The 25,719-nt window shown below is 40.3% G+C and overlaps 1 protein-coding gene across 4 annotated transcripts in view; it reads left to right on the top strand.

The window, feature by feature from the left end:
* Positions 1–25,719, top strand: part of LOC123515436 (putative neural-cadherin 2) — a 185,140-nt gene that overhangs the window by 92,422 nt on the left and 66,999 nt on the right. For 2 of the 4 annotated variants that reach the window (XM_045274003.1, XM_045274002.1), the window contains exon 2: positions 17,806–18,052. The exons of the other annotated variants lie outside the window; for them this stretch is intronic. In XM_045274003.1, coding sequence (XP_045129938.1) covers positions 18,004–18,052 — 49 coding nt within the window. In that variant the 5' untranslated portion in view covers positions 17,806–18,003. The remainder of the gene's footprint in view (positions 1–17,805; positions 18,053–25,719) is intronic. 4 annotated transcript variants of the gene reach the window in all.

Here is a 25,719-nt window from a genome sequence, read left to right as displayed (position 1 = left end):
TTTTTCCCCGCTCTCGTTCAGTTCCCCCTCCTCACAAAACATGCGGGTACGCTTTTTCTTCACCTCCTCAAACACCAGCCTCTTTCTGCTCTTCTTCCTCTCCACCTACAGTATTTTTTATTTTTCTTTCGACCCTCTCAAAAATTTTACAGCTCACATTCTTTTTTTAAACTTTCACCCATTTTTTATTTTGCCTCGCTTTTGTTCTTAGATCTCACTCATTTTCTTTTACCCTCATACACGCTCAATTTCTATTTTTCCTTCTCGTCATTTGCAGTGTGTATTTGATATTCGCTTAGTGCAGGGAAATGTGGCACGGAAGGAGAAATAGACCATTTATACCCAGCCAGTGTGTGTGTGTGTGTGTGTGTGTGTGTGTGTGTGTGTGTGTGTGTGTGTGTGTGTGTGTGTGTGTGTGTGTGTGTGTGTGTGTGTGTGTGTGTGTGTGTGTAGACGCTGGATGCAAATGTCTGAAAAAAGATAGGAAAAAAAAAAAATGAGAGGCAAGGAGGTGGGTGGAATGCCTTTTGGTCACTTCAAGCTGAGCGCCGCGCTAGATCACAGCTGACGCATGAAAGCGAGAAGATCCGTCCCGAGATGTACACCACGTCAACGCTACTGCGGGAAAACTCCGGAAAACAAAGGCCGCAAAGAACGCGTCTCGGCCCAAAAAGCCTCCTCAAGACTAAAGCAGAGCGACACTACCAAGGACGGCTCTTGGGGTCCCGCCACTGGTCCACCTCCCACCTATCTATCGCCTCTTAAAATATGTATAAAACAGACATTTTTCGAAGCCATGTTCTTATGTTTTTTTTTTTTTTTTGCACGTGTTTTTCACCAACTCACATGGGCTTTGTTGCTTTTTATTGATGCAGCTTTGTTGAAGACTGAATTTATCCTACATTCGTACATTTTATTTTCTTGTGTTTGAACGAGTAGCATTTCGTTTTAGCTGCTTCTAGTTATTCTTTTTGAGTGAAACATCTAATGAAGCTGACCTGAAGGAAGTCTCAGCGCATTAAACATTAAAACGACGCCTGGTAAGAATATATATTTTCAACAAAATTAGTGTGGAATGTGATACTTATAGATCATGCTTTATCCATTAAATAAAAAAAAAAGACAAAACATATAAACATAAAATACCCATTACATTATATAACAACAAGTCCTAAATTGCTTAAGTGTCTTCTAAATACAATTTCACTTCATGCAAAAAATTTTCACCATATATTAGTAAACATTTGTGTTCTCCCCTCACAGGAGAGTAAGAGCAGCTTTCAACAAAGAGAAAAGAAAGCATCTAAAAGAGAAATCTGTGTAATCCTGACGCACGAAAAAAAAGCACCGACAACAACCTTTTTCCCTCTCACACACCTGGCTCCCATCCTGTCAAACGTACCCACAACATCCTCACCCGCTGATACTCAAGAGCCATTTTCTTCTACGTAATAGTAGGAATACCTACGTTTCTCATTTGACTCCCTATTCTTCGTGATTGGAAAAATACATAGCGTATTCTGAAAAGAAAAAAATATATATATAATATTTGCAAGATGACGAAACTATTAAGAGACAACAAGAGACAATGGAGGAAGAGTAATGTTCGCTTGTTCTTTTTTGCTTAGTCATCGTCAGTAAACTCTGAAACTCCCTACCTGCTTAAGTACTTCCAACTTCCTATGACTTGACTTCATTTAAGAGGGAGATTTCAAGACATCTATCCCTTCTTTTCAGCAAACTCTCTCGGAGGACTGGCAACTAAGTGAGCTGGTTTTTTCGTTTTACGTTTCCCTTGGCCAGTTATCCCCTCTTACATAAAAGAAAAAACGCTTCAGGAACAGACATTAACTCAGACACATTGAGCACCATAAAACAAACTCTTGTACGGATGGGCAGCGTCCAGTAGAGGTATTTTCGTCCTCATAACCCAGCAGGGGTTCCTGGTATATGATGAAGACTATTCATACTGGAACCAGCTTCGCTAAATAATTCTGTGAAAATTAGAAGCGTCTGTGTGACGGCGGTAAGAAGCTCGTAAGTGATCACTGACTGCATGGATATAACGAGATATTTATTGTCAGAGGGTGGAACAATCCCTGCTTCTATATAAAATAACTTGCACCATTAACCTAACGTAAAATAACATGATCTTACCTAACTTAATATATCTCAGGGGCACATTTTGTAAATGATCTTAAGGATGAAATATTCTTAAAAGTTTCCCTGTGGTTGGAGAAACGTGCAGTACATCATTTCAGTATCGACCATTCACTATATTCTGGCTCAGCTTGCTGTGTCTCGGTAATCGACATATTAGACTCAACTATCCCTAAACAACAACATTAGTCATTATTTTGGTATCAGCGACACCAAATCGGGAACTTTTGTAGTATATGTAGTATTAATGAACCCTAAGGCATCCGTGGGACTTAATTCACAGTGTTTCTTGGTATGAAAAAATCAGTCATCAACTGAAAGGAGGACAAGAATCAATCATTATTATATTTCAGATCCCTTACACAAAGTGATAAATTCAGTACCAATGAGACACTAGAGATCTTGTGGGATAATTTATAGTAAATCTCAATTTGCTAGGGTGCCATTGAAAGGAACACATATTTCAGTCTTTATCCAATTTACGAGTAAGATTGATTAGACGAGAAACACATAGGAAAATGTATCATTGGTGAAGATTGATACAGTCAGGGTCTAGTTCATTCCTTGCCTGAGTGTGGAGAGAGGAAGGCAAGAGTGTGGAATACGCACTTTTCTGCAGCAGGAGGGAGATTCAGACGACCAAACTTGGATAACAAAAGCGGCAGGCGATGTAGCTGCCAATACCAGCCGTCATATGCTCGCGGTCACACACACACACACACACACACACACACACACACACACACACACACACACACACACACACACACACACACACACACACACACACAAACTTAGCATCAGCAATCTCGAATATTTTCCATTTTTTTTTCTTAAAGTTAATTAATTTCTTAAGTATTTACAGCTTTCATATATATTTCTTCCCCCTTGCTCCCCACCTGTTCCCGCCAACTTGACAAACGGCCTCTGATCTGCTACATAAATCTGTCTGTTCGCCCGCCGGCTCAGGGGGATAAAGTAGGGTGAGGTAAGGAGATGTCTGTCCTCACACCACTACGTCTTTAGGGAGAGCCTGCCGAGGAGCATCTCTTGCCTCTAACCTCCTACTGCTGCTACTGCTGCTGCCATGCTACCAACTATAATTATACCGTACGCTGCTAAAAGTAAATAGTTCCTTCATATATTATAGTTATCTAATCATATCATAACAAAATTCCATATGCCTGCTCTGGTAAACTCTGGAACTCCCTGCCTGATACTGTGTTTTCTCCTTCCTATCATTTCAAAAGAGGGAGGTTTTCAAGGCATTTACTCTCTGGTGGAATTCAAATACATGCACTACCAGCACCACTATAACCAAACATGTGAAGACGATAAATCTTGGGAGTGTCTTCAAGAAGCTTTTGATGTGGATTCTCTACAACCGACTTCTATTACATTTATTTTCTATCATGTTTTACTGTTCATTCCCTTCGTACTGTAAGGCTTCTCAAACAATTTTTTTAATCACACAAGTCTCTCTCTCTCTCTCTCTCTCTCTCTCTCTCTCTCTCTCTCTCTCTCTCTCTCTCTCTCTCTCTCTCTCTCTCTCTCTCGTAGCCTTGGGTCTGAAGCATCATCGGTTTAGTTGCTTGCTCCACCCTTAACTCTCCTCGTCACCAAAATCCTTGCTTCAATTCCTCGACAATATCGTTTGATGTTGCTCTTAAATCCCAAAGTCGTAAATGCTTTCTTGTAATTTGGTGTGGTAAAAATCGGGTTAGAAAATGTGTGTGGGTGATTAAATATAAGTATTGGACCGAAATGAAAGTTAAAAAGAATCTAAAAGAAATGTAGGTGTGTTGGGGGGAGGGTTTAGTGGGGCGTGATTCTGAACTCAATGGGGTCGCTGGATCAGAAAGCAATACTCCCAATTTAAGTTTCCAGTGACCACTAACTATTGGTGGTCACTTCCTGTCACGATCTGGTGAGGGACTCGCAGCAGGAAAGCACCGAGATATACGACTAACTTGAATCACACTTCGTTCACTTTTTACCAGTAATTCAAATAAAATCATTTTCTGGCGAAATAAAAGAAAAAAAATTCAAGTATAAGGCATCCTACACAATTTTCTGGGATATTAATGAATCAAGTCCAACATGAAAAAAGAATGAAAAGAAATTTGTTCATATTCTATAGTTACGAATGTAAAAAAAATGAATTACATGATGATGAGAAATGGTTAATTGTTTCCTTGGAGAGATATTATTAGAACAATTCCAACACAAAAATAGAATGAAGAGAAGTATTTCACTGTTATCATTGCGAGTGGACCCCTTTCAATACAGTAGTTCAATAATTGGTTTGAAAAGCAATAGGAACTCGCTCAACATGACACACACACGCTTTTAAAAACACGTGACAAAATACCAATTAGCCCGCAGGTAGGCGAGACAGTTAAGGCACTAGTAATGAAAATATCTCCACCGGGACAAACAGCTTTAACCCTCCATTAACGAGCATCTGAACGTTTTATGGACCGAAATTTACTGAAGTTATATTCGGTGCCGTTGTGGAAATACCTGCCATCATCTTTTATATCTCTTGGCGCTAGGTGATGAAATAAACGCACTGCAAGAAACTTAAAACCAGGTGAAAATGAAAGATGGAGGTGTACACGTAGAAAAAAAAAAAATACTTGATGAAATAGCGCGGACACAAACACAAACACACCCCCACACACATACACACACACAGTAAAGGTTCACATACAGGACGAAACATATCCACATCCATACCGATGGGAATAATTCTTTTACCACATCCATATTGAAATATTTTGCAAGCATAAAAATGAAATATAAAACAAAAGTCTCCATCTCTCTCTCTCTCTCTCTCTCTCTCTCTCTCTCTCTCTCTCTCTCTCTCTCTCTCTCTCTCTCTCTCTCTCTCTCTCTCTCTCTCTCTCGCTCAGTCTCTCTTTCCGTATATATATTTTCACAAACTCGAGCAATCATTCCAAGGCTAATAGTTTCCTTTCAACTGCACATTTTCCTCATTTCAGCATTTATTTCAGTTTTGAAACAGAAACCTACAGATGACGGCGGACGATTTCGAAACTTTGTCAGGCAATTAGTACGTGTGTGTGTGTGTGTGTGTGTGTGTGTGTGTGTGTGTGTGTGTGTGTGTGTGTGTGTGTGTGTGAGTGAGTGAGTGAGTGAGTGAGTGAGTGAGTGAGTGAGTGTGTGTGTGTGTGTGTGTGTGTGTGTGTGTGTGTGTGTGTGTGTGTGTGTGTGTTTGGCAGATAGTAAAAATCTACTGTAATGGGGTTGCACTTTCATTGTTTTTATTTTTTTACATACTCTGATACAAGATGATGATGATGATAGTAATAATGACAAACATGATAACCATAACTAAAGGATAAGGAAACAACAATAACGACAGGACACAACAACTACTATTACTACTACTATATCCATGGAATACCTTCAACAATACTACACACACACACACACACACACACACACACACACACAGAAAGTAAACCTAAAGCCCGTTACAAATAGAAAAGAATGCACGGTCCATTTAAAGACCTATCTTCCCATCCCGTTGGGTATCACAGTACAAGCACTGCGGCCAAATGGACTATAAAGGCAAACGTCGCCCGAAGCATAAAGTCTTCTTCCCAGATATTGCAGGAAATTTCAAGGACGTGGAGAGACTGGGAAGCAATATCTGATTCAGCGATTCTTCATCTTACACGTCAAGTATTAATGAAATTTGTCTTTTGTGGAGGACCAGCGGGAACTCAAGGGTGAGGATGAACCGGAAAACATTTAGATTCAATAAACTACTGGTTGTGAAATATTTTTATACGTCACAATTCACAACAAATAATGGATTTCAACACTTTGTCCTCAACAAGACCGTCTGGTAAAATGCAGAGAATAGATGAAAATATCTTCTCGTCATAAATAACATGAATAGGCTCTCTCTCTCTCTCTCTCTCTCTCTCTCTCTCTCTCTCTCTCTGTCGTGTTTTGAAATAGAGATGCGTATCACTGCCATTTCATGCGTGATTTAGTGCCATTTCACAAGCGATATTGCAAAGTAGAGTGGGGCGGCTAGGTTGGGTAACAAGAGGGGAAGAGCGTGCGTTACGTACATAGAATAGAGACAAGAAAAAAAAAATAAGACTAATACTTCGCCGATTCTCTTTCCTTCTGATTACAATTCGCGTTTCTGAAAGTACTGTGGTATTAAAACTTGGCGAAGAAGCACATGCTCAGAAAACGAAACAAAGAAGCAGGTTGAACTCACATGTCACTCGGAAAATTACCCAAGTCTCTAAATCAAGTGGGAAGAATGGAGCTTTAACATTACAGCGCGTGAGTAATAGCTATGTGGATACGCTGTGGTTTGTGAGGGAAAGAAAATACCCCCGTTACTCTACTCACACTCCACTCACTCTCACTCCCACCTCCTATAGTTCCTCCTTCTGCCACTCCTACTCCCCTATCCCCCTTATCCTAGAGCCGCCACACGTAAGCTTTAATGAGAAGCGTCCATGGGTTTCGTGCACCTGTTATGCCTGGGTAGCGTGCATTTATGTGGCGGGGAACGCAAACAGCACTGCGTGGACTCTGTGGTGGTCAGGAGAGAGCGGCTTGGGAACCAGTGATAAAATGTCCCTTGAGGACATTCCCTTACCCAAGAGAGAGAGAGAGAGAGAGAGAGAGAGAGAGAGAGAGAGAGAGAGAGGTGTGTGTGTGTGATAAGTTTTTTTTATTCAAGTATAGCGTTCAGACACTCCACTCACACCCACCATCAGACATTCCTCCCTCGGACCAAGCCGGTCTCAGCAGGGTCCAGTCACACAAACCTAACTCCTTAGCTAAAAAAACATAACATAGGTACATTAGGGTCTGGCGGGAACTCTGTAAGACAACACACCATATGTTACACAATTTATCTATTTTGTACAGTGTTTCACCAGTTCTACTATATGTCAATGCATTTATTCATTGTTCACTATATCACTGGACAAACCATACCTGATCTGAGGGGTTCATAGCGTGTGGACAGAGGAAAGTATTTCATCTTGGCACAGGTAATGGCGGACGAGGATTGGTGTTTTTCTTCCCGGACGGGGTGACTGGCCTGCCATCTTGCGACCTCCACTTAACTAATATGCATGAAGTTGCAACAGTTGAGTTGTGTTAACGCGACTTATATATATGGTCTTTACAAATATAATCCTTTTGAGGGAATGAAACACTTGCATTTTAAGTGTTTCATTCTGTAAAATGGATTATAGACCATATATAAGGGATTAAATTGCTTTAACATAACTCAAGAGGACTGTTGCAACCCCACGCCTGTTAGTTCAGTGGAGGTCGCAACTCGCAAGGTGGTAAGCCAGTCACCCCGCCCGGGAAGACAACAAAGGCGTTTTCAGTAGCGTCACCGCAAGGCCAAACATGTTTGACTTCACGCTCAACAGGACAGTGCTGAGGACACCATCGGTGGTGCCAGACGACCGTGTCACTGTGATCTCAATCCCTGGGAGAAGTTATCGTACACATCAGTCGCCTGAGCTAGCGCTGTGGTCAAGACGTAAACACAGCAGCATAGTGGAAGAGTTTGGAGATTTATTCCTTGATGGGGAGTATTATAGGTCACCAGTGTTTCATCATTTGTATATGCCGAGGGCCGAGCAGCGCAATACTCATCAAAAACAACAGGTCTTCAGTCCTGGAAGTGGTTTGATCTACGCGGGCTTGTTTTGAAGGTGTTCCATTGTAGATGTATGGCTGCGGTTTTCTGACGCCTATATAATTGAATTACGTCAATAATTAGCAGATAATCTATTTTTACCATCATTCATTACTTTATGATATAAGGATTTGCAAAAATATTATCATTTTTTCACCTAATAATAGAAAAGTAACTCCATTATTGTATCGAAGTCACGACTAGAAGAATGGGATCGGACAACACCCACAACAAGGACGGATAGATGCGACATGTCACCAGCTACCACCAGCTCCTTAATTTATTTCACGCCGTATTTTTTATATCGGTTCTCTCCAGTATGCCGCACAATATGTAAACGTAAATCTACATCTACAGTACCCACTTCTATGGCCTAACATACGTCTAACTATTCAGTTTTATTCGAAATGTAACTCCTTGATCTCATTCCATGGTCATCAGCTTTGTATAAAGGAAAGATAAAATTCAGACGTGTTTACTCTGATCTCAACTGAGCTTATCTCTTTTTCTACCGACCACACACACACACACACACACACACACACACACACACATTTGGCAAAAGTCATTAGCTACGTCTGGTATATGCTCTAGAAGCCTGCTCTTAGTTACCTCCTCCAATAGCAAGAAATATGGTACAAAAAATGGATACACTAAATACTGCTTCTTTTACATCTCTCTGTATTTTTTCACTTTAATTGCTTTAATGGTGCCTCAGACACGGCCTAGCCATTGCACTTTCAACATTGTAATGTTTTGCTGTTAACCATTTTAAGCGTAGAATTACTGCGAAAAAAAAAAAAAAAAAACAGCAGGCGTTATATTTGTTTTGCAGTTTTCAGTCTGTAAGAGATTAAAGATCTTACTTAATTCCCAAGAAGTAGAAAACAAGGGTTGTTCTTCTTTGTGTGATACATCCCCTGTGTCGATTGCAGAAATGTGCCTGCTGTTGAGTGCAGGGTTGTGCCTCCGTGCTGACGTGTCTCCATGCTGAGTGCAGGGTTGTGTCTCCTGCTAACCGCAGGATAATTATGGCAGAGACTGTAAATTCTAAGTTGCCTCAGGTTGAAATAACAATCCAAAGACGCACAAAATATTTGTTTATGCAGTAACTTTCCGCTATTGGTCGATTGTGTATTATGTTCCCCTGTTGACTATGGTTGTCCGTCGTGAGTGAGGAGACACTAGCAATCCATTCTTCCAGGAAGTCCTACTTGCCTCAGGCATACATACATACATACTGAAAGTATCACGAGTCACATCGTAGGGGAGTAGAAAAAAAATAACACTACTACACCTCCGGCACGCACGTATCCCCCCGAGGCCAACGAAAGGTTGCTTGCCTAGCAGTAAGTGATGAGTGTCTCGACTTGCGTGCCATTCCGGAAATCTCGAGCGTGGCGGATGACTGATGATAATTTTTCATTCAAGTCACTTAGGAATCCTTATTGCATTTCTAGGATATGCTCCTCACATGCCTTTAATATTGGATTCGTTGCTTACAAGATTAGAAGCTCACTCAACATCCCCTTATGAGAATCTTCCAAATGACAACATAAATACATTTGGCAAGAGTTTCTCCTTCACGTACACACACTTTGTATTTCCCGCGGGTCTAACGAAAAGATTTTTCTGCGAACTCAAAATAAATATTTCGACGATATTCTTCTTACGCGCTTTGCCACAAAAATAAGAAAACATATTAGTGTCACGCTCTCACGAACACCATGATTCTCCCAAATTCTTGCTGCTTTTATTTCTTTGGCAATATTTTGCAATCTCTCTCTCTCTCTCTCTCTCTCTCTCTCTCTCTCTCTCTCTCTCTCGGGAGTTAAGAGAGGAGAGAAGAAACATTTTGAGCCTCACTCCAGTAGACTTGTTGGCACATTTATTACATGTAATTGCACTTAGGGTTCTCTTGAGTCCATGACATCCACCTCTTAATGATTACTTAGTTTCTTTCAGTAATTAGGAATTATAAATTTTCCTGAAGACATGGCCAACTTTACAGCAGAAGTGCATGTGTTTAGTCCAGATAGTAATAACATTAACCAAATTGAAAGTCATTCACAGGGATTGTGTTTGTTTATGTATACGAAGAGTACTGAAGAAACTGCAACACCATTAACTGGATTCAAAGCTGCTAATTTTATTAAAGGAACTATGATATTGTTTGTTCTTTTTTCATCATTATTGCTTTGAAGCATTGGATACATACGAAAGAATCATCGTAAATATGCTTTGAATCGAGTACAAGGAAATAATAACATTAAGGAAAAATGTCTGTTCCATAAACAACCAAGTAAAGCAGCGGCGCTGTTGTGTGCCTGGTGCAGCCATCCCCGGCCGCTACCCGTCTTGCCTCAAAGTATTGGGCTTATGTTGCTGAACAATCCACCTTCCCTTCTCTATAGATATAATATAGTCATTAAATACTGAATATATTATGTATCCATGGGTTACATTTCTTTTAAGTGCACACACACACACACACACACACACACACACACACACACACACACACACACACACACACACACACACACACACACACACACATTATTGGTAATTAAACTATTAAGAATGATCTATAACAATGTAGCACAAATAACGCCATAACCATATAAATATTCAAAACTGAATTTGTCTAACGATTATGAATTCATATCACGAGCACAGTGTGAATTTTGATGATTACAAATTCATGGTGTTTTATAATCATATTTTAAAGTCCAAGTGATTAAAAGTGCTATCATAATCAAGCAATGTAATAATCAGCTACCCTCCTGATCAGCTGATGGTAATTATCAGAGATGACACATGATGCCAACTCTAAGCTGTCGCCACCCTGTGCATGTCAACCGTTCCAAAAGCAAAAGAACGTCGAATATTAATATATCTGTTTTACCTGAATAAGTATTTGAACATAAGCATAAAATATTAGAAATTTAGATGTAAACATAGGAATTGTGTGCATCAAAATGTTTAGTTGAAAAATCTACCTCTTTCGTTTATAAATAAGAGTGTTGCAAGTTCATCAATTTTTAAGTTTTACAGTCAGTTTGCCGTGGGAGAAACACAGTATTTGCCACGCGACTGACTCTTTTACTTGGTGATTAATGTGAGTCACGGGGTTCATGACGAGCAGGTAGCGGTACTGAATGAACCCGCCAGGGATTTCATTATTTCATATCATGACTGGACGTCCCTCACCCCCACCCTCTCTCTCTCTCTCTCTCTCTCTCTCTCTCTCTCTCTCTCTCTCTCTCTCTCTCTCTCTCTCTCTCTCTCTCTCCGTCTACATTTAAGACAATAACACTCAAGATTCCCTCCCCTCCCAAAAAAATGTTAATTGTACCATATTTTTATGGAATTTATTGTAACACGAATATAATGAAATAAAACATGGAAATGTATTCCGATTCCAACGCCCTTATATAAATCCTTTTCGTCACGAGGCAACACATCACCAAGGGGCACAGATATCCATCACTGCAAAGACAAAGCGACAAGGAAACAAAATAAAACCCAACACGCGCCCTTAAGCTTATCGAATTCGTCTTCTAAGTCTCCTCACTTTCTTCCCATTCCCTTCTCAGTCCCTGAGGCCAACGGGTTCACTTTATTCCCTTTACTTTGTAAGACCGGAACCTTCAAGATAATAAGGCGAGTAGAGTAGAGAAGGAGGTATGAATTAGATAGAGCCTGTCCCCGCTAGGAGGATTATGTGTTCCCCAGTCCTCTGGGAGGTGTCCGCCTTGCCTTCACGAATTAGCCTCAAGACGACCTGAGAGACGCAGCACTCTCCCTGCGTTTCGTCAGGCCTCCTGGATGGAAATTTAAGACCACGGGAGAAGAAAACTAAATTGCAATGAGGGAGGAGAAAAGTCAAGGTAATCTCTTAAGTCTAAATGACTTGAATTTTTAGATTAAAGATAAAAAAAGAGGAAGAAGTTGTAAAACAATATTTGTCTTCAGCAGTTAGTGGCATTGCCAAGGAGTGAGCCAGAGACGTTACCTGACGTTTGTAGTTTGTCCGTTACTACTTGTTGTTCAGGGATTGATTCCAATAGCAGGGAACAGCGGGTAGAGAAGGGCGGGGGTGACTGGGGGATGTGGTAAAGACATATTACGCGATGCTTACTTAATATGGAGAAGAATCATTAATAACGTAAATATTCATCTGTTCCAAAATATGTTTGCTATCAAATACTGACGTGAATAATGTCGAAAATATTACAAAAATTGAGAATGAAATGAAATAAACAAAATTGGATGTCACCAAGTATTCCATAAGCAGAGCTCTAGAACAGTAGGAAAAAATAAATGAAATCCTGGAAAAGATTTCACAAAATGAAATGTCATCCCTGTAAATTGAAAGGCACGAATTTTAAAAGCAAAAAATACATGTAGCAGAGTTAGAAAGAGGATGGACATGCACCGCGCGCCGCTCGACCACTCAGTAATTTCATCTTTTATCTAATATTTCTAAATTTCCGAGATAATAAGCCTCCCGCTCTCTCCAGAGTGTGGGTCACTGTCTTCCACACCCGCTCCAGTATTTATGCTCCGTTAAGTGACATTATTCAGTCATGGGTCACTAAATTAATAATGCAGACTCCATTCTGAAACAGGTTACGAGACACTAATAACAGCCGGTCCTAATTGCTGCGTGCATTTTCCGCTTCTTATCCTGAGGAGTATCAACGTTTGAAAACACAGGGCTGGCCGAACTCAGATTGCTGCACTAAGTTAATTACGGAAAGACACGAAAGCAGTTATAGGATTATACTAACAGGTTGTGATTTTTTTTTATTCCATAGAAAACCAACAACGAAATGTGCTACCAATAATGTGCAAAGAATAGAATACTCGTTTATATATATCAACCAAGATTCACAGAAACTCATGACCAAGATAACAGATTGAGATGATTGAGAAATACGTCCGCCATTTCCATTGACAACTTACAACCATCAAATATCTTCCCTCTCCCCTACTACACACACACACACACACACACACACACACACACACACACACACACACACACACACACACACACACACACACAGCGTTGTGGCAAGTCACATTCCCAGCTGTCATGGTTTTAGATGGAAAGCAATTAAGTAAATGTAAGACTCGAGCCGAGAATGTAGCTATAGGCAAGGTCATTGGCCTCACACACACACACACACACACACACACACACACACACACACACACACACACACACACACACACACACACACACACACACACACAAGTAACCCTAACGAATCACTGCGATAGTACTGAAGATAATCAAAGCCTGGGACTGAAAGAGAGTCAGCATTCCTAACACAAAGCTATTTCTACTATTCCCTCGTGAAATACTAAATCCGTGATGATAATATAGATGTAGCATATACGTAGAAAATATTATCCCTATATCTATTCCACGTTTAAATCTGAGAATATTAAAAAGAAAAAGTCGATCCATCATGATAACTGTAATACAAGAGGTAAAGATATATATTTCTTGGTGTTATTTCCAGCGGGATTTTTCATTCTCTTACACGAAGCATGTACACAGAAGCCGTATCCGTGATGTGTTTTGTCCTTCCCCGTGGCGGTGTGATGACGAGGTGGCAAAGGGCGTCAAGCCATGCAAGAAACACCCGCTGATTACACTTTCAACGGTAAACAAGTAACTTTCTCTCGACCCTGACCCTCCACACTGCGCTCTTATACCTCTTTCCCTTCCCCTTCTCCATCCCTCTTCTCCTTCATCTATCCCTCCTTTCATCCAACTCTCCCCTTTTCCTGTCGTTTGTCCTGTTCTTAGTAAGACTCTAACGGATTTGTCCTCTTTTATTCTATTCCGTGTCTCTTCGTTCTATGTATGATATTAGGGTTTTTTTGTCTTTGTTTTTCATACCACGAAACCTTGAACAGTTTTAATACCTAGATATTATTTTTCCATATATAATTGTCTTTCATAACTCTCTCTCTCTCTCTCTCTCTCTCTCTCTCTCTCTCTCTCTCTCTCTCTCTCTCTCTCTCTCTCCAATCAATCGTTATCAGTCTGGTTGGATCCCTTTACTCTTTCGGTCTTCTTACGTCCTTCCCTCTTGTGAGATCCTATCAGTCTCCTTTTTCTTTCACGTGCTGGAGCTATCGTCGCATTTCCTTCCAGAACCGACCACATTTATGCTCTAACCCCCCTTTCTTCTCTCTCTCTCTCTCTCTCTCTCTCTCTCTCTCTCTCTCTCTCTCTCTCTCTCTCTCTCTCTGAGCCATCTTTCGTGCTCAAAGTATAAAAATATTGACTAAAAAGAAGCAATGAAGGTCCAGAAGAGTTATTTTCAAGGTAAAAATAACAGATAAGACAAAAAGAACCCATCAGTGCTACTACCATCATGACTTACTCCATTCCTCCAACTGGGCGAGATGAGCTATTTGTACTCATAATAACAATAACAATAAAGATAACTCAGGGTGGGTGGAAGAACGAACGATGGAAGGGTGAAAAAGATTGAATCACTTTTCGAATGAGTCATATGAAAGAAAAAGGTTCCATTCAAGACTGCTCTGGAAGCCTCTTATTCCACATAGCCAGGCGAAACTGTACATATATATTTTTTTATCCATGGAGAGAGAGAGAGAGAGAGAGAGAGAGATGGTAATAGATACACAATCCGACATAAGCAAAAACAGAAACTCCAGTAAAAATAATATGCTTGACAGTATTGCAGGAATAAACGAGAATAAAATATCAATACACTACAGTAAAAGGATATGAATCAGAGCGAGTCACTCACTACTATGATCCGCTTCTTCTAAACACTCTGGTCGACTGTCGCATTAATTGAAAAAAAAAAAAAAGCCGCCTCTCTGCCAGCTGATCGCAGTGACGCAAAGGCAATCCAAAGCTTTCTTCCACGCGGCACTGCTATCAAACCCTCGCCATGGGACGTGTACACAAGCACGCACGCACACACACACACACACACACACACACACACACACACACACACACACACACACAGACATGTTTGTTGTAGGTATAGGAAACGTGCGTACCACAAACATAGCCTGGGTGTGTGTGTACGGGGACTGACAGGTACATACATACATACACACCATAGATATACATATGTACATATACACGTTTTATCGACATTCTTACAAACATGCATCCCTCCATACATTTAGAGAAGAATAGATATATAGATAGATATACAGATAGATAGTTAGAGAGAGAGATGTATAGGAAAGGTTGCAAATAGATATGTAGGTTGATAGTTAAACATACATTTTTTCTCCTCTTTCATTCTGTGCATCCTCTTTCTAAAAACTCCACAAGGACTGTCCTGGTCAGCCATTCGCCCTTCTGACACGACTCCTCTGGCCTCCTACATTTTTACCGCAGACACCCCTCACAAAACCAACACCTTTACTGCACATTCTTGTGCTCGCTCCCTCCACTACTAACTCGATACCATTCATCTCGTGTTCACAGGTGTCACCTTTGTTTGTCACGTCTCACCGGTGCAGTAACTTGCATGTGTGGGTGTGTGTGTGAGTGTGTTGAGGGAGGAGTATGTGTGCGCTTTGGTTCAATTTTTCTACACAACAAGGACTCGTAGATAACACCTGTGGATCTACAGAGACTAATACTTACCGCCATAACCACAATTACAGGTGAAGTCAATAATTACCGGTGCCAGTTGAGGTGTATCAACCACCGATCAATGACTCACGCATACCCTCCAACGACAAACCCCTCAAAGTCCGTTCCTGGGGGTGTATCTTCTCAAAGGAATCACAGATGGACACAGGTAGATAATATGTACTGTACCGAGATCGCTGACATTTCTCACTCACTTTGGCGCCTCACTGGTCAAGGATGATACATAAGTAAAGGAAGTGAACGTCTATGAGTCTTGCAGGGATGCTTTGAGAACTTTCTTGGTATTACCGACAAACTAGTGCGTGTGGCCAATGGAGGGCGACAGATGAGATAGCAGGACTAAAAGAAGATTTAACTCGCTCACATTGTTCCTCTCGCAGTCCTCCTAATAATACTCCTCTCTGTTCGAGCCTCACCAAACGTACCCTGAAATGGTGTACCTAACTGAATAGAACCAAATGACAGAGTATAGATTAAAGAAGGTACAGTAAAGATTCTCCATTGAAGGGAACCAAAGACTGACGTTTTCCCTTCCACGACAGTTAATTTCGTTAAAACAAATCCAGATCCTTTTAAGATACAGAATTTTCGTGAATTCTGACTATGTTTACAATAGGATATAAAACTACACTTCTCCATATCCTGTCCTCGCTTTTCCTCCTCAGACCAATCCCCTCTTGAGGCGTTCTTTTGATCCATCCTCCCTCTCACCTCCCTTATCTCCCTCCTCTTCTGCACCCCTCTATCCTTTTTACACTTCTCGTACCCTTGTGTTCGTCCCCTCTCTCTCTCTCTCTCTCTCTCTCTCTCTCTCTCTCCTTCGCCTTCCTATCAGTCTCTTCTATATTTATTCATACTTTTCATGCAAACAATAGAAAATAAAAGCAAATATTTCTCTTGTTTCACCCCAAATGACACCCAACACTAAATTCACGATAGTTTGATCACATAAGCGGAGGAGTAACTTATGTGTTTGCCCATATGATGCAGTTAAGTATGGCAAAGCAATTGAGTAGAGACGAATGATTGGTAAATAAAGGCTCCCAGATTGTCTAGTTTATGTCCGCGCATTTCCTTTTTTCATTCATTTACTGGTATTTATTTGTTACTGGTTCTTCTGTTCATGCTTCTACATCTCACCTTCCTTCTTCTGATCTCCCTCCTCTCACTATTCCTTCTCTTCTTTCTACACCTTCATTCCTCTTCCCTTCCTTCACTTCCTACTCCTCTTCTTTCTATTCTTCTTTCTCCTCTTCATCTTTTTCTTCTTTCTATTCCTCCTTCTCCTCTTCCCCCCTTCTCCTTTCCGACTTTTCAACTGCATCTCTCTCTCTCTCTCTCTCTCTCTCTCTCTCTCTCTCTCTCTCTCTCTCTCTCTCTCTCTCTCTCTCTCTCTGTTACTAAAATGTTAATGGAGGGATAATTTTCGGAATTTCCTTACGTATTCCTTCTTAGATTTCCAGCACATCGCGATTTTATTATTACCGAGAGAATAAAAATGCAGGATACGAATTTGTATGCATTGCACTTCTCCCCACATAAAGAAACACGTTCGAATGCATCTCTCTCTCTCTCTCTCTCTCTCTCTCTCTCTCTCTCTCTCTCTCTCTCTCATACACTCCCGCAAGGATCACGGTCGCCGCAGGATGAGATTGTGCCGTGGGAAAACTACTCGTATCAACCCGAGCCATTCACACAAGGCTTTTTTTATACTCGAAGCAAAATCCCCATTGCGGCCACAGAATGCGTCTGGCGAAGGCTGGCTTCCGTATTTGCTCGCAGGTAAAGGAAGGAGGCGAAAGAGAGAAAGCAAGGGTAAAGGCTGTGGTAAAATACACACTGAGGGAGGTCTATCTGAAGGGTCATCAGGGATATAGAGACAAGGAAAGAGTTTTTGGTGTTCGATGAGACGAGGTGTAGACAATATCGTAGGGAAAAGGATGTAAAGAAAGGGAAGTAGATGGGAAGTAGCTGTGTTGGATGGCAAGGCTTGGCATTTGCGACCCTTCTGACAGGTAAACATCGAATGAAGAATAGTGTAGAGTGAGTAAAGGCGGGAAGGAAAATAAGTATATAATGAAAAATGGTAAATGAGAGAAGGAGTGAAGAGTGTAGATAAAAGAGGGAAAGGGGTGAGGAAGGAAAGGTAGGGAGTAAAAACAAAATAAAAATAAGATATAAAAGTCAAGCAAAGAAAAAGAATGAAGCCAGTACCGTATATAATTATGTACAAACTTGGCGTCCACTTCAGAATAACTAACTCAAACACAAACAGCGAATAAGGAACCAAACTGTGAGAAGAAAAACACAATAAAAAGACGATTTGGTGCTCACGTGTGACGGCAGCGAGGGATAAGACACTGATGGTTCTTGGAGCACCTGAAGGTTGACGCTCTACCTCTGTGTTGCTAAGGGCTCTTCACTCCTGCCTCCAGTTACTCCCTTCGCCATGGATCCCGCCAGGATACTGCAGATCATCACCAACAGCACCTGGATGGGTGAGTAATGAACACTGTAGCTTTGTCAGGTAACATGAATGTGATGAGACTTCCAGTTTTCTTTTAATAATTTTTACTGTGATATGGAACAATTCACATTAACCCTTCCTGTACCATGACGCATTTCCATATTCATTCTGGTTACTATTTGGTGATTTTATACAGCTTCAGAGACTTATGTGGGGATTAAAATAGTGAAGACTGTGACCATTAATATTCTGACCTCTACAGACCCTTGCTAATGTCAATAAAATGGTCTAATCAAACCAAAACTCAAGGTGATAGAGTGTCCCAGTACTGAAAGGGCTAAACGCATTGAACATAATTTTTTACAGGCATCTAAAAGAAAATAAAAATTGTATTAAGCTTAAATTTATCAATACCTAGTCAAAATGATGCTTAGATGCTGCTGAACAAAAGGAAACGTGTTACAATGTTATAGTTACAATGATTGGGACGATGTATCAAAAAGCAGTGAAAGGGTTAAGATACATGGTGTGTAGAACGTATATCCTTATGTAATATGTAGTCTTTTCTTTTCTTGAATCTCATCTCCGCTATGCATCAGTGTCCTCTTTCTTCTTCATCTCCTTCAGTCTTTTTATTTCTTTGCAATTTATCAACGCCCACCGTCCTTCTCCAGCACGTGGCCATTATTCTTGCTTTTCACGAACCTTCAGGGCTTTTTTCCCGCCTCCTCCGGGGATCCTTCCTTCCTCCTTACGTCATCCACTCTGATGCCTGACGCTTAAAAACTTTCCTGCCCTCCACTCGTCCCCTTCGCTAAGTCTCCACTGGTCCCTCAAATTTTCAGAACAAGACATCCTCTTATCCTCCTCGGATTACCAATTCCTCAGTAGACATGAAGATTAATTTCACTTCACTTTATATACTGCTCTCTTTAATTAATGATACGCGAGTCTTAAGTCTTCCCTCGATCCCGATCACATATCTTGTTCTCATGGCGAGAATAACAGCGTGGAGTGGTGTCATGATAATGATTTCCTTGCTACAGTTTGTGTGCGTGAGCGAGCAGTATGTGTGTGTGCGTGTAGGAGATAAGCAAAGTTCCTGACGCAAACTGATTACATTAGCTATGCAGTTAAGTATGCGAATAATTACTACGCGAACACGTTAATTACGAACCTATCGTTGATGTTCGACATATTCATTTGCGTATGTGTGTGTGTGTGTGTGTGTGTGTGTGTGTGTGTGTGTGTGTGTGTGTGTGTGTGTGTGTGTGTGTGTGTGTGTTCTGTTTTCTTAAATGTTCTTTTAACTAGACATTAATAAGCGATATCATGGATGAAATTAATGAAGCTGGACAAAGGAGCGGAGGAGATCATATGACAAACTGAAACATAATTTTAATGGAAAATTCGTTCAACTGAAGAACACTAAAAGAACAATAACAAAAAGATTAGGAACACAACTTGACCCTAGCGTTTATTTTGCAGTGGACCATGAAAGCTGTTAATAACAAAGGTGAAAGATGCAACGATGGGAATGGCATCTGTGGCATCCATCGCTTGGTACAGACAAGCCATGCAATCAGAGCTTCGAGAAGGCTCTCAGTCAAAATAGGTATACCAATACCTTCAAATGGAGCGCACCGAGCAGCAGTACGTGTTGTCTATGTAGCAAGTTTCCTATGTGCCAGATAAGGTGGATAACAAAGGTCTCAATAGATGTCACAGGTGCCACTATAAAGATCAGATCTATCGCAACTAACGCTCACTGTTCCTTCACGGCCACGCACAAGCTAAAGGGATGCTTGTCAATAGGTGTTACATTTCATTCACGTGATGAAAATGTGATATATCAAAGACGGCAGGGATTTTATAAAGTTTCTTGTTTCTGATACATTACTCATTACAGCCAACTAATGTAATGCAAACATGATACTAAACATTATTTTTTTGACATAACAACCTTCTATTCCTCCTCTAGTGAAAGATTCAGGAAAAGAGTCGGAAAAATTTCTGGTAGCGGAAATTACGCAAAATGTACCAGACTAACTACAAACAGAATGCACCATTTTTGTTGCATATAACAAAGGAATCACTAAACTGTTATGCGACCTTGTGATGCAGTTTCAGTATGTAGATAATTTTGAGATACGAAAAAACTGGAACTAGATTTTCATGTTTTTCATTACAAGTATTTCGTTTTAACACTTGAAATTCAGACATACACTGAACAACCCTATGGTCTACGTATATGACATGCCCCTCACACAACATAACCCTGCAGACCTTGCATTTCTATTCAGACAGGTATCTACATTTCTTTTTTCGACACCATTTCTTTCCTGAATCCTCTCATCAAGCTCCCTCCCACGGCACTGTAACAGCTCCCCTAACTCATGCCCCGACCTCTTCCCACTCTGCACACCTACAACTATATACGACATCATAAATACCAGCACACTTTTCCTTCCCAATAACTAACATTCCAGCATCTCTCTCTTCTCCCACTAAATTCACATCCTTTTTCCCTAATAATGAAGATTTCCGGTATACATTCTTCCCAGTACGTCGTCAACCCGGTATCCCTTCTCCAAAATAATTAGCAAACCGGTATTTCTTTCTCCAAGTAAATCAATATTCCAGTATCAATACCTACATTAAACTGCATCTCATATCCACAGAGAACGGAGCAGTTTCAGTATCCGTTCCCTCCCAGTGATGCTCTCCCTTAAAGCATATATCCACTTCTTCACAAATGAAAAGAGTTAGAGTAGAAAATAACGACAGGATGGAAAGTAAGAAATATTCACGTTTGCCTACATAATGTCTTCCTTCCTCTCCGCTCTAAGTCCCGCACTCACCACATTTTTACTCATTTTTCCTCCTGAATATTATACACTGCGACAATTTTGTTTTTTTGTATTTTTTTTCGCATTTCCTTTTCTGCTGTGGAAATCCCGCGTTCAGTGAAAATTTGTGAAGAAAAGTTTACCGACGCAACTTTAAAATAATAATAAGACAGAAAATCGTTACGTTACCTCTTTCTATCGGTCTCTTTCAGTGTGAGAGAGAGAGAGAGAGAGAGAGAGAGAGAGAGAGAGAGAGAGAGAGACGATTCCAGTTTAATTTGAGATAAAAAAAAAAAAATTTGCATCACGAAACAAACACCTTCCTCCCCGATTTCACAGACTTTAATGGAAATCAAACATTCATCACTCAAATTGGTGGAAAAAAATAGCATATGAACCTAAAAAAAACAACACTTGCTGAATATTCAAAACTCAATCCAACTCTCCCGCACGGACGATTGTTTTCCCCCCACAGGCACCAAGCTCACTTTCTCTCTCTCTCTCTCTCTCTCTCTCTCTCTCTCTCTCTCTCTCTCAACAGTCCGGCTTGCCTATATTTGCAATCTTTGCTGCAGTTTTAGCTTCGTCCTACTCTCAAAAGATATTGCTAATTTAAGAAACGTTCAGAGCACACAGGCGATGTTTATTCCCACCAGTAGATTTGTTGTCTCGTTTTCTCTCAGTTAACCGATAGCTTGATTAATACTGCCAATGGTTACGAGTGACGCCATAATTGAGTAATACTTGTCACGATATTAATTAAGCAGCTCTTGTGGGATTAACTTGATGATTGGAGCTCACTAAATTGACGCCACTCGGTAAAATGATATGTAAGAAATGTATAGATTGGGAAAAATAAATAATGATTCTGAGTATCGTCACGCAAGTGGGCGTCTGATTATTAATTAAAGGTAGGCTGGCGATAATTCAACAGCTTTGAGAGTTTATATTTCATTGGTGTCATTCGATTCCACTTTGCAGATATAAGACGTATTCATTTATATATATATATATATATATATATATATATATATATATATATATATATATATATATATATCTCTCTCTCTCTCTCTCTCTCTCTCTCTCTCTCTCTCTCTCTCTCTCTCTGTAACTGCCGCGATTTTTCACTCTATGCATAATTTTCATAAACCTCCATAAAATCCCGCTAAGGAATCGCTACTTACCAGAACGATGCCTTGAAAACTTTATAGACTCAATTATTCCTCTTCTAAACTGCATATATTTCTCCACAAAGCAACTATTTTAGATGTGGACCTATTCTGTTACAGTTGTGCTGCTGGTGTTACTGTTCGTATTCCTGAGCGAGTATGTAATGCGAGGGGTGGGGGGGAACAGTTAACCTGGGACTTCGCTGGACCCTTTCAATCCTTCCCAGTATTGCGGGTGAAAAAGGGAAAGAGGAAAAAAATCTTGATGGTGCAAATAGCAATAGGCAAAGTACGAGTATTTTCCCTTGCACTCCAGGATTGGCCTTTACAATGGCTATGATTGCCTTCTATATTGCTGCCTGATGGAGGTGCGGGCGGCCCTAGATGCTACACAAAGGCGGGATGAAGGGTATGTGTGTTGATCTAAAGTACGGTTAGTAATCGGCCCCGTGTTGGCATCCAGAATCTAAATTCAATTGGCGCAGCAGCTTTATTGGGTGATGCGGAAAACAACTATCGGCTTAAACTGACCTGCCCATTACCGCCCTGATGAATGTGCAGTTGGAGGAATCATTTGTGCGTGAGTGAGCTGACTGATCGATGTCCTCCTCACTAACACACATTACCCAGATGATTACGGGAGAGAGAGAGAGAGAGAGAGAGAGAGAGAGAGAGAGAGAGAGAGAGAGAGAGAGAGAGAGAGAGAGAGAGAGAGAGAGAGAGAGAGAGAGAGAGAGAGAGAGAGAGAGAGAGAGAGAGAGAGAGAGAGATACCTTATATTCACCTTACTCTTCTCAATTGGACACGTGGTATTAGTCAGTGGTCTCGCCAGAGGTTCACAATGTTCCAAGCACCCACTCAGAGCCCACCAATGACTGACACTAAATTTGCCTCTAAGGACAAGCGGCTGCTCTCTTCAACTCTCCCCCATAACTCCGTGAATTGAGAGTTGAACCGTTGGGAGCTGATTCCTCCCACTTCAGTATATGTACAAGGGATCTCCTATAGACCTTGCTCTGCACCTGTCACAGCCGTCGTTCTGCTCCAGAGTATGTGCACTGAGGCAGGACATTGGCTGGCCAGACACCCCTTCACAACAAACATAGACCGGGATGGAAACGTGTCCCGCTATCCTAAATTCCTCTTCTTATTCGCGTCTGGCTAACTAATCTTGAAAATTCAACTTAGTATCTATAATCCAACATGTTCTCTGCATTGTTTTTTTCTTTGTAATATATTCTCTGCTTCATTATATTAAAAATGCATGAAGAAACTACTCACGTTATAAATATATTGACGTCAATGCAAACAGTTATGATATATGCAGCTAGAAATTTCGTAAGCATAAAGTTTATACGTATTTCTCTTGTCACAGCAGTCCCACTCAATAACTGACTTCTGCATGTATGATTAATTAATTCATTCACACTATATAGCGAAATCATTGCTAACAAATATGATGATAATTAATCTCCATTTCACCATGTGTGTGTGTGTGTGTGTGTGTGTGTGTGTGTGTGTGTGTGTGTGTGTGTGTGTGTGTGTGTGTGTGTGTGTGTGTGTGTGTGTGTGTGTGTGTGTGTGGGCGGGTGAGTGAGTGTGGTTATTCTTTACATCACTGCCGTCTCAACAGAAAGATGAGTACAATTTGTTCTCTCTATAAGTCAAATAAACTCCTTTTAAAAGTACAATGAAAGAACCTCAATTTTCCCGAGCTATACATCAACGTTATTCTAAAGCTCCTGGCTGTCAGTGTGTAGTGAGGCGTGAAACTCTTCTGTACATAATACAAATGGTTTCTACTCTTGCTCCATTAACAAACCGGAACCTGAATAACTTACTGGTATTGCATGCTGCTGTCAAGTGTAGATACAAGTGAGAGGTTCTGGTGTTGTATTGAATGGAATATTCGTATATGTTGTTTTCATCTCTTATTTGGACCAGATCTGCATTGTTTGTGTACATTGTTCCTTTAGTGGCATGTTAGAGTGGCACTTTTCTCAGTGTAATGCGATTTGACAAATATTTCCAGCGTTTTTTTTATTTAAGAATAGAAAATACATAAACAAATGAATAAACAAATATATTATAACGCATATCTGGAATAGGTATTTTCCTGAAAACTTTCCGTTCTAAAATTCAAGCAAACTTTTCATTATTTTTTTCCTTAAGCGCTATTTTTTTTTTTTTTTTTTTTTACCGTCATCAGTTACGTGGAAAAAGTATAATGAGTTTTGTAATAAATATTTTTCCCATGACCATATCGAACGGTTCAGTTGCTTTTTATCCCTTTTATTGGACATTCTCCACTTTATTTCCACCTTAATTCAACTTCAAATTTCCACAGTTTCATATCTCTCCTTCATTGATCTTTAAGGTTTACTACGACGGCAACATTCCCATTCTCTCTCTCTCTCTCTCTCTCTCTCTCTCTCTCTCTCTCTCTCTCTCTCTCTCTCTCTGTAACAGCACTTCTCTTCTCCCAATATTTTTCCTTTATCTTTGCCTGCTGACTTCAAGCGTTCCTTGCTCATTCTGCTTCTATACCTTACGTTTAAAATAGTTCTGCATTTCGAGTAGTCTTTTAGGACATTAATGACGGACGCATTGTGTAGCAAGCAATACTTCCTTTTGTAGTTTTTGTGCCTTGTTAAATTTTCAGTTACACAAAAGGAAAGTATCGGGAACTTAATATCAGCCATATACATAATTATATATCTGCACAGGTAATGAACTACTTTATAATATAAAAATTACTGCCTCCAAAATGAACGCTTGGAATTAAATATGACTTGCAGTTCTCATTACATGATGTATGTGAATACGAGTTTTCACTATCTTATTGCCTTTTGCGAAATTGTTCACGGTTTGCCTCCTACACGGACGATGCTGATGTCATTCATATTCATTCGAATCAATGAACAAATTGTAGATTTAACTATGTAATTAATTTTCCGCTCCGTTCATAGATACAGTAATCTATAACACACACACACACACACACACACACACACACACACACACACACACACACACACACACACACACACACACACACACACACACACACACACACACACACACACACACACTCATGTGGGGTAGTGTGGTTATCTACATGATATAATTATTTTGTGGGCGTAAATATTTCAATTTTTACATTACAAATGTATTTCAAAAATATAAACTCAGGAATTGGAATTTCTTTTTTTTTCTAGGAATCAGCTCTTTTTTTTTTTTAACTGATAAGGAAAATGTCATTATGAAAAATGAGTCCCACTTTTCCAACAGTATTATGAGAAATTACAAACATGAAAAAGAAACATAACAATTATCCTCTTGCAGAGAACGGATGACATTAAAAAAAGCAGTTATATCAACGCCCCATAATTTATGAGGCATTAAATTTCACTAAGCACTTAACTCACCTAACTCACTTCCCTAACACAGCAAACGTTATATTATACCAAGCTACAACGCCTTTTAGAACCAATAACAGAGGTGATAGGAGCATGGGAGAGGAGGAAGGCAGTGAGTGACAGGGCAGAGATGGGAGGAGGGACGGAAGGTAAACGAGGGCAGGCAGGAGTGACAGGAAGGGAAAAAAGACCGGTGCTGTCAACTACGAGGGCTAGGGTCTTGATAGGCAGGGAAAGGGAGGGAGTGAAGATATGGTA

This window comes from Portunus trituberculatus, chromosome 39, assembly GCF_017591435.1.
Source record: "Portunus trituberculatus isolate SZX2019 chromosome 39, ASM1759143v1, whole genome shotgun sequence".
NCBI lineage: Eukaryota > Metazoa > Arthropoda > Malacostraca > Decapoda > Portunidae > Portunus > Portunus trituberculatus.
The sequence above is the reverse complement of the archived record's forward strand: the minus strand, read 5'-3'. Positions and strand labels throughout refer to the sequence as shown.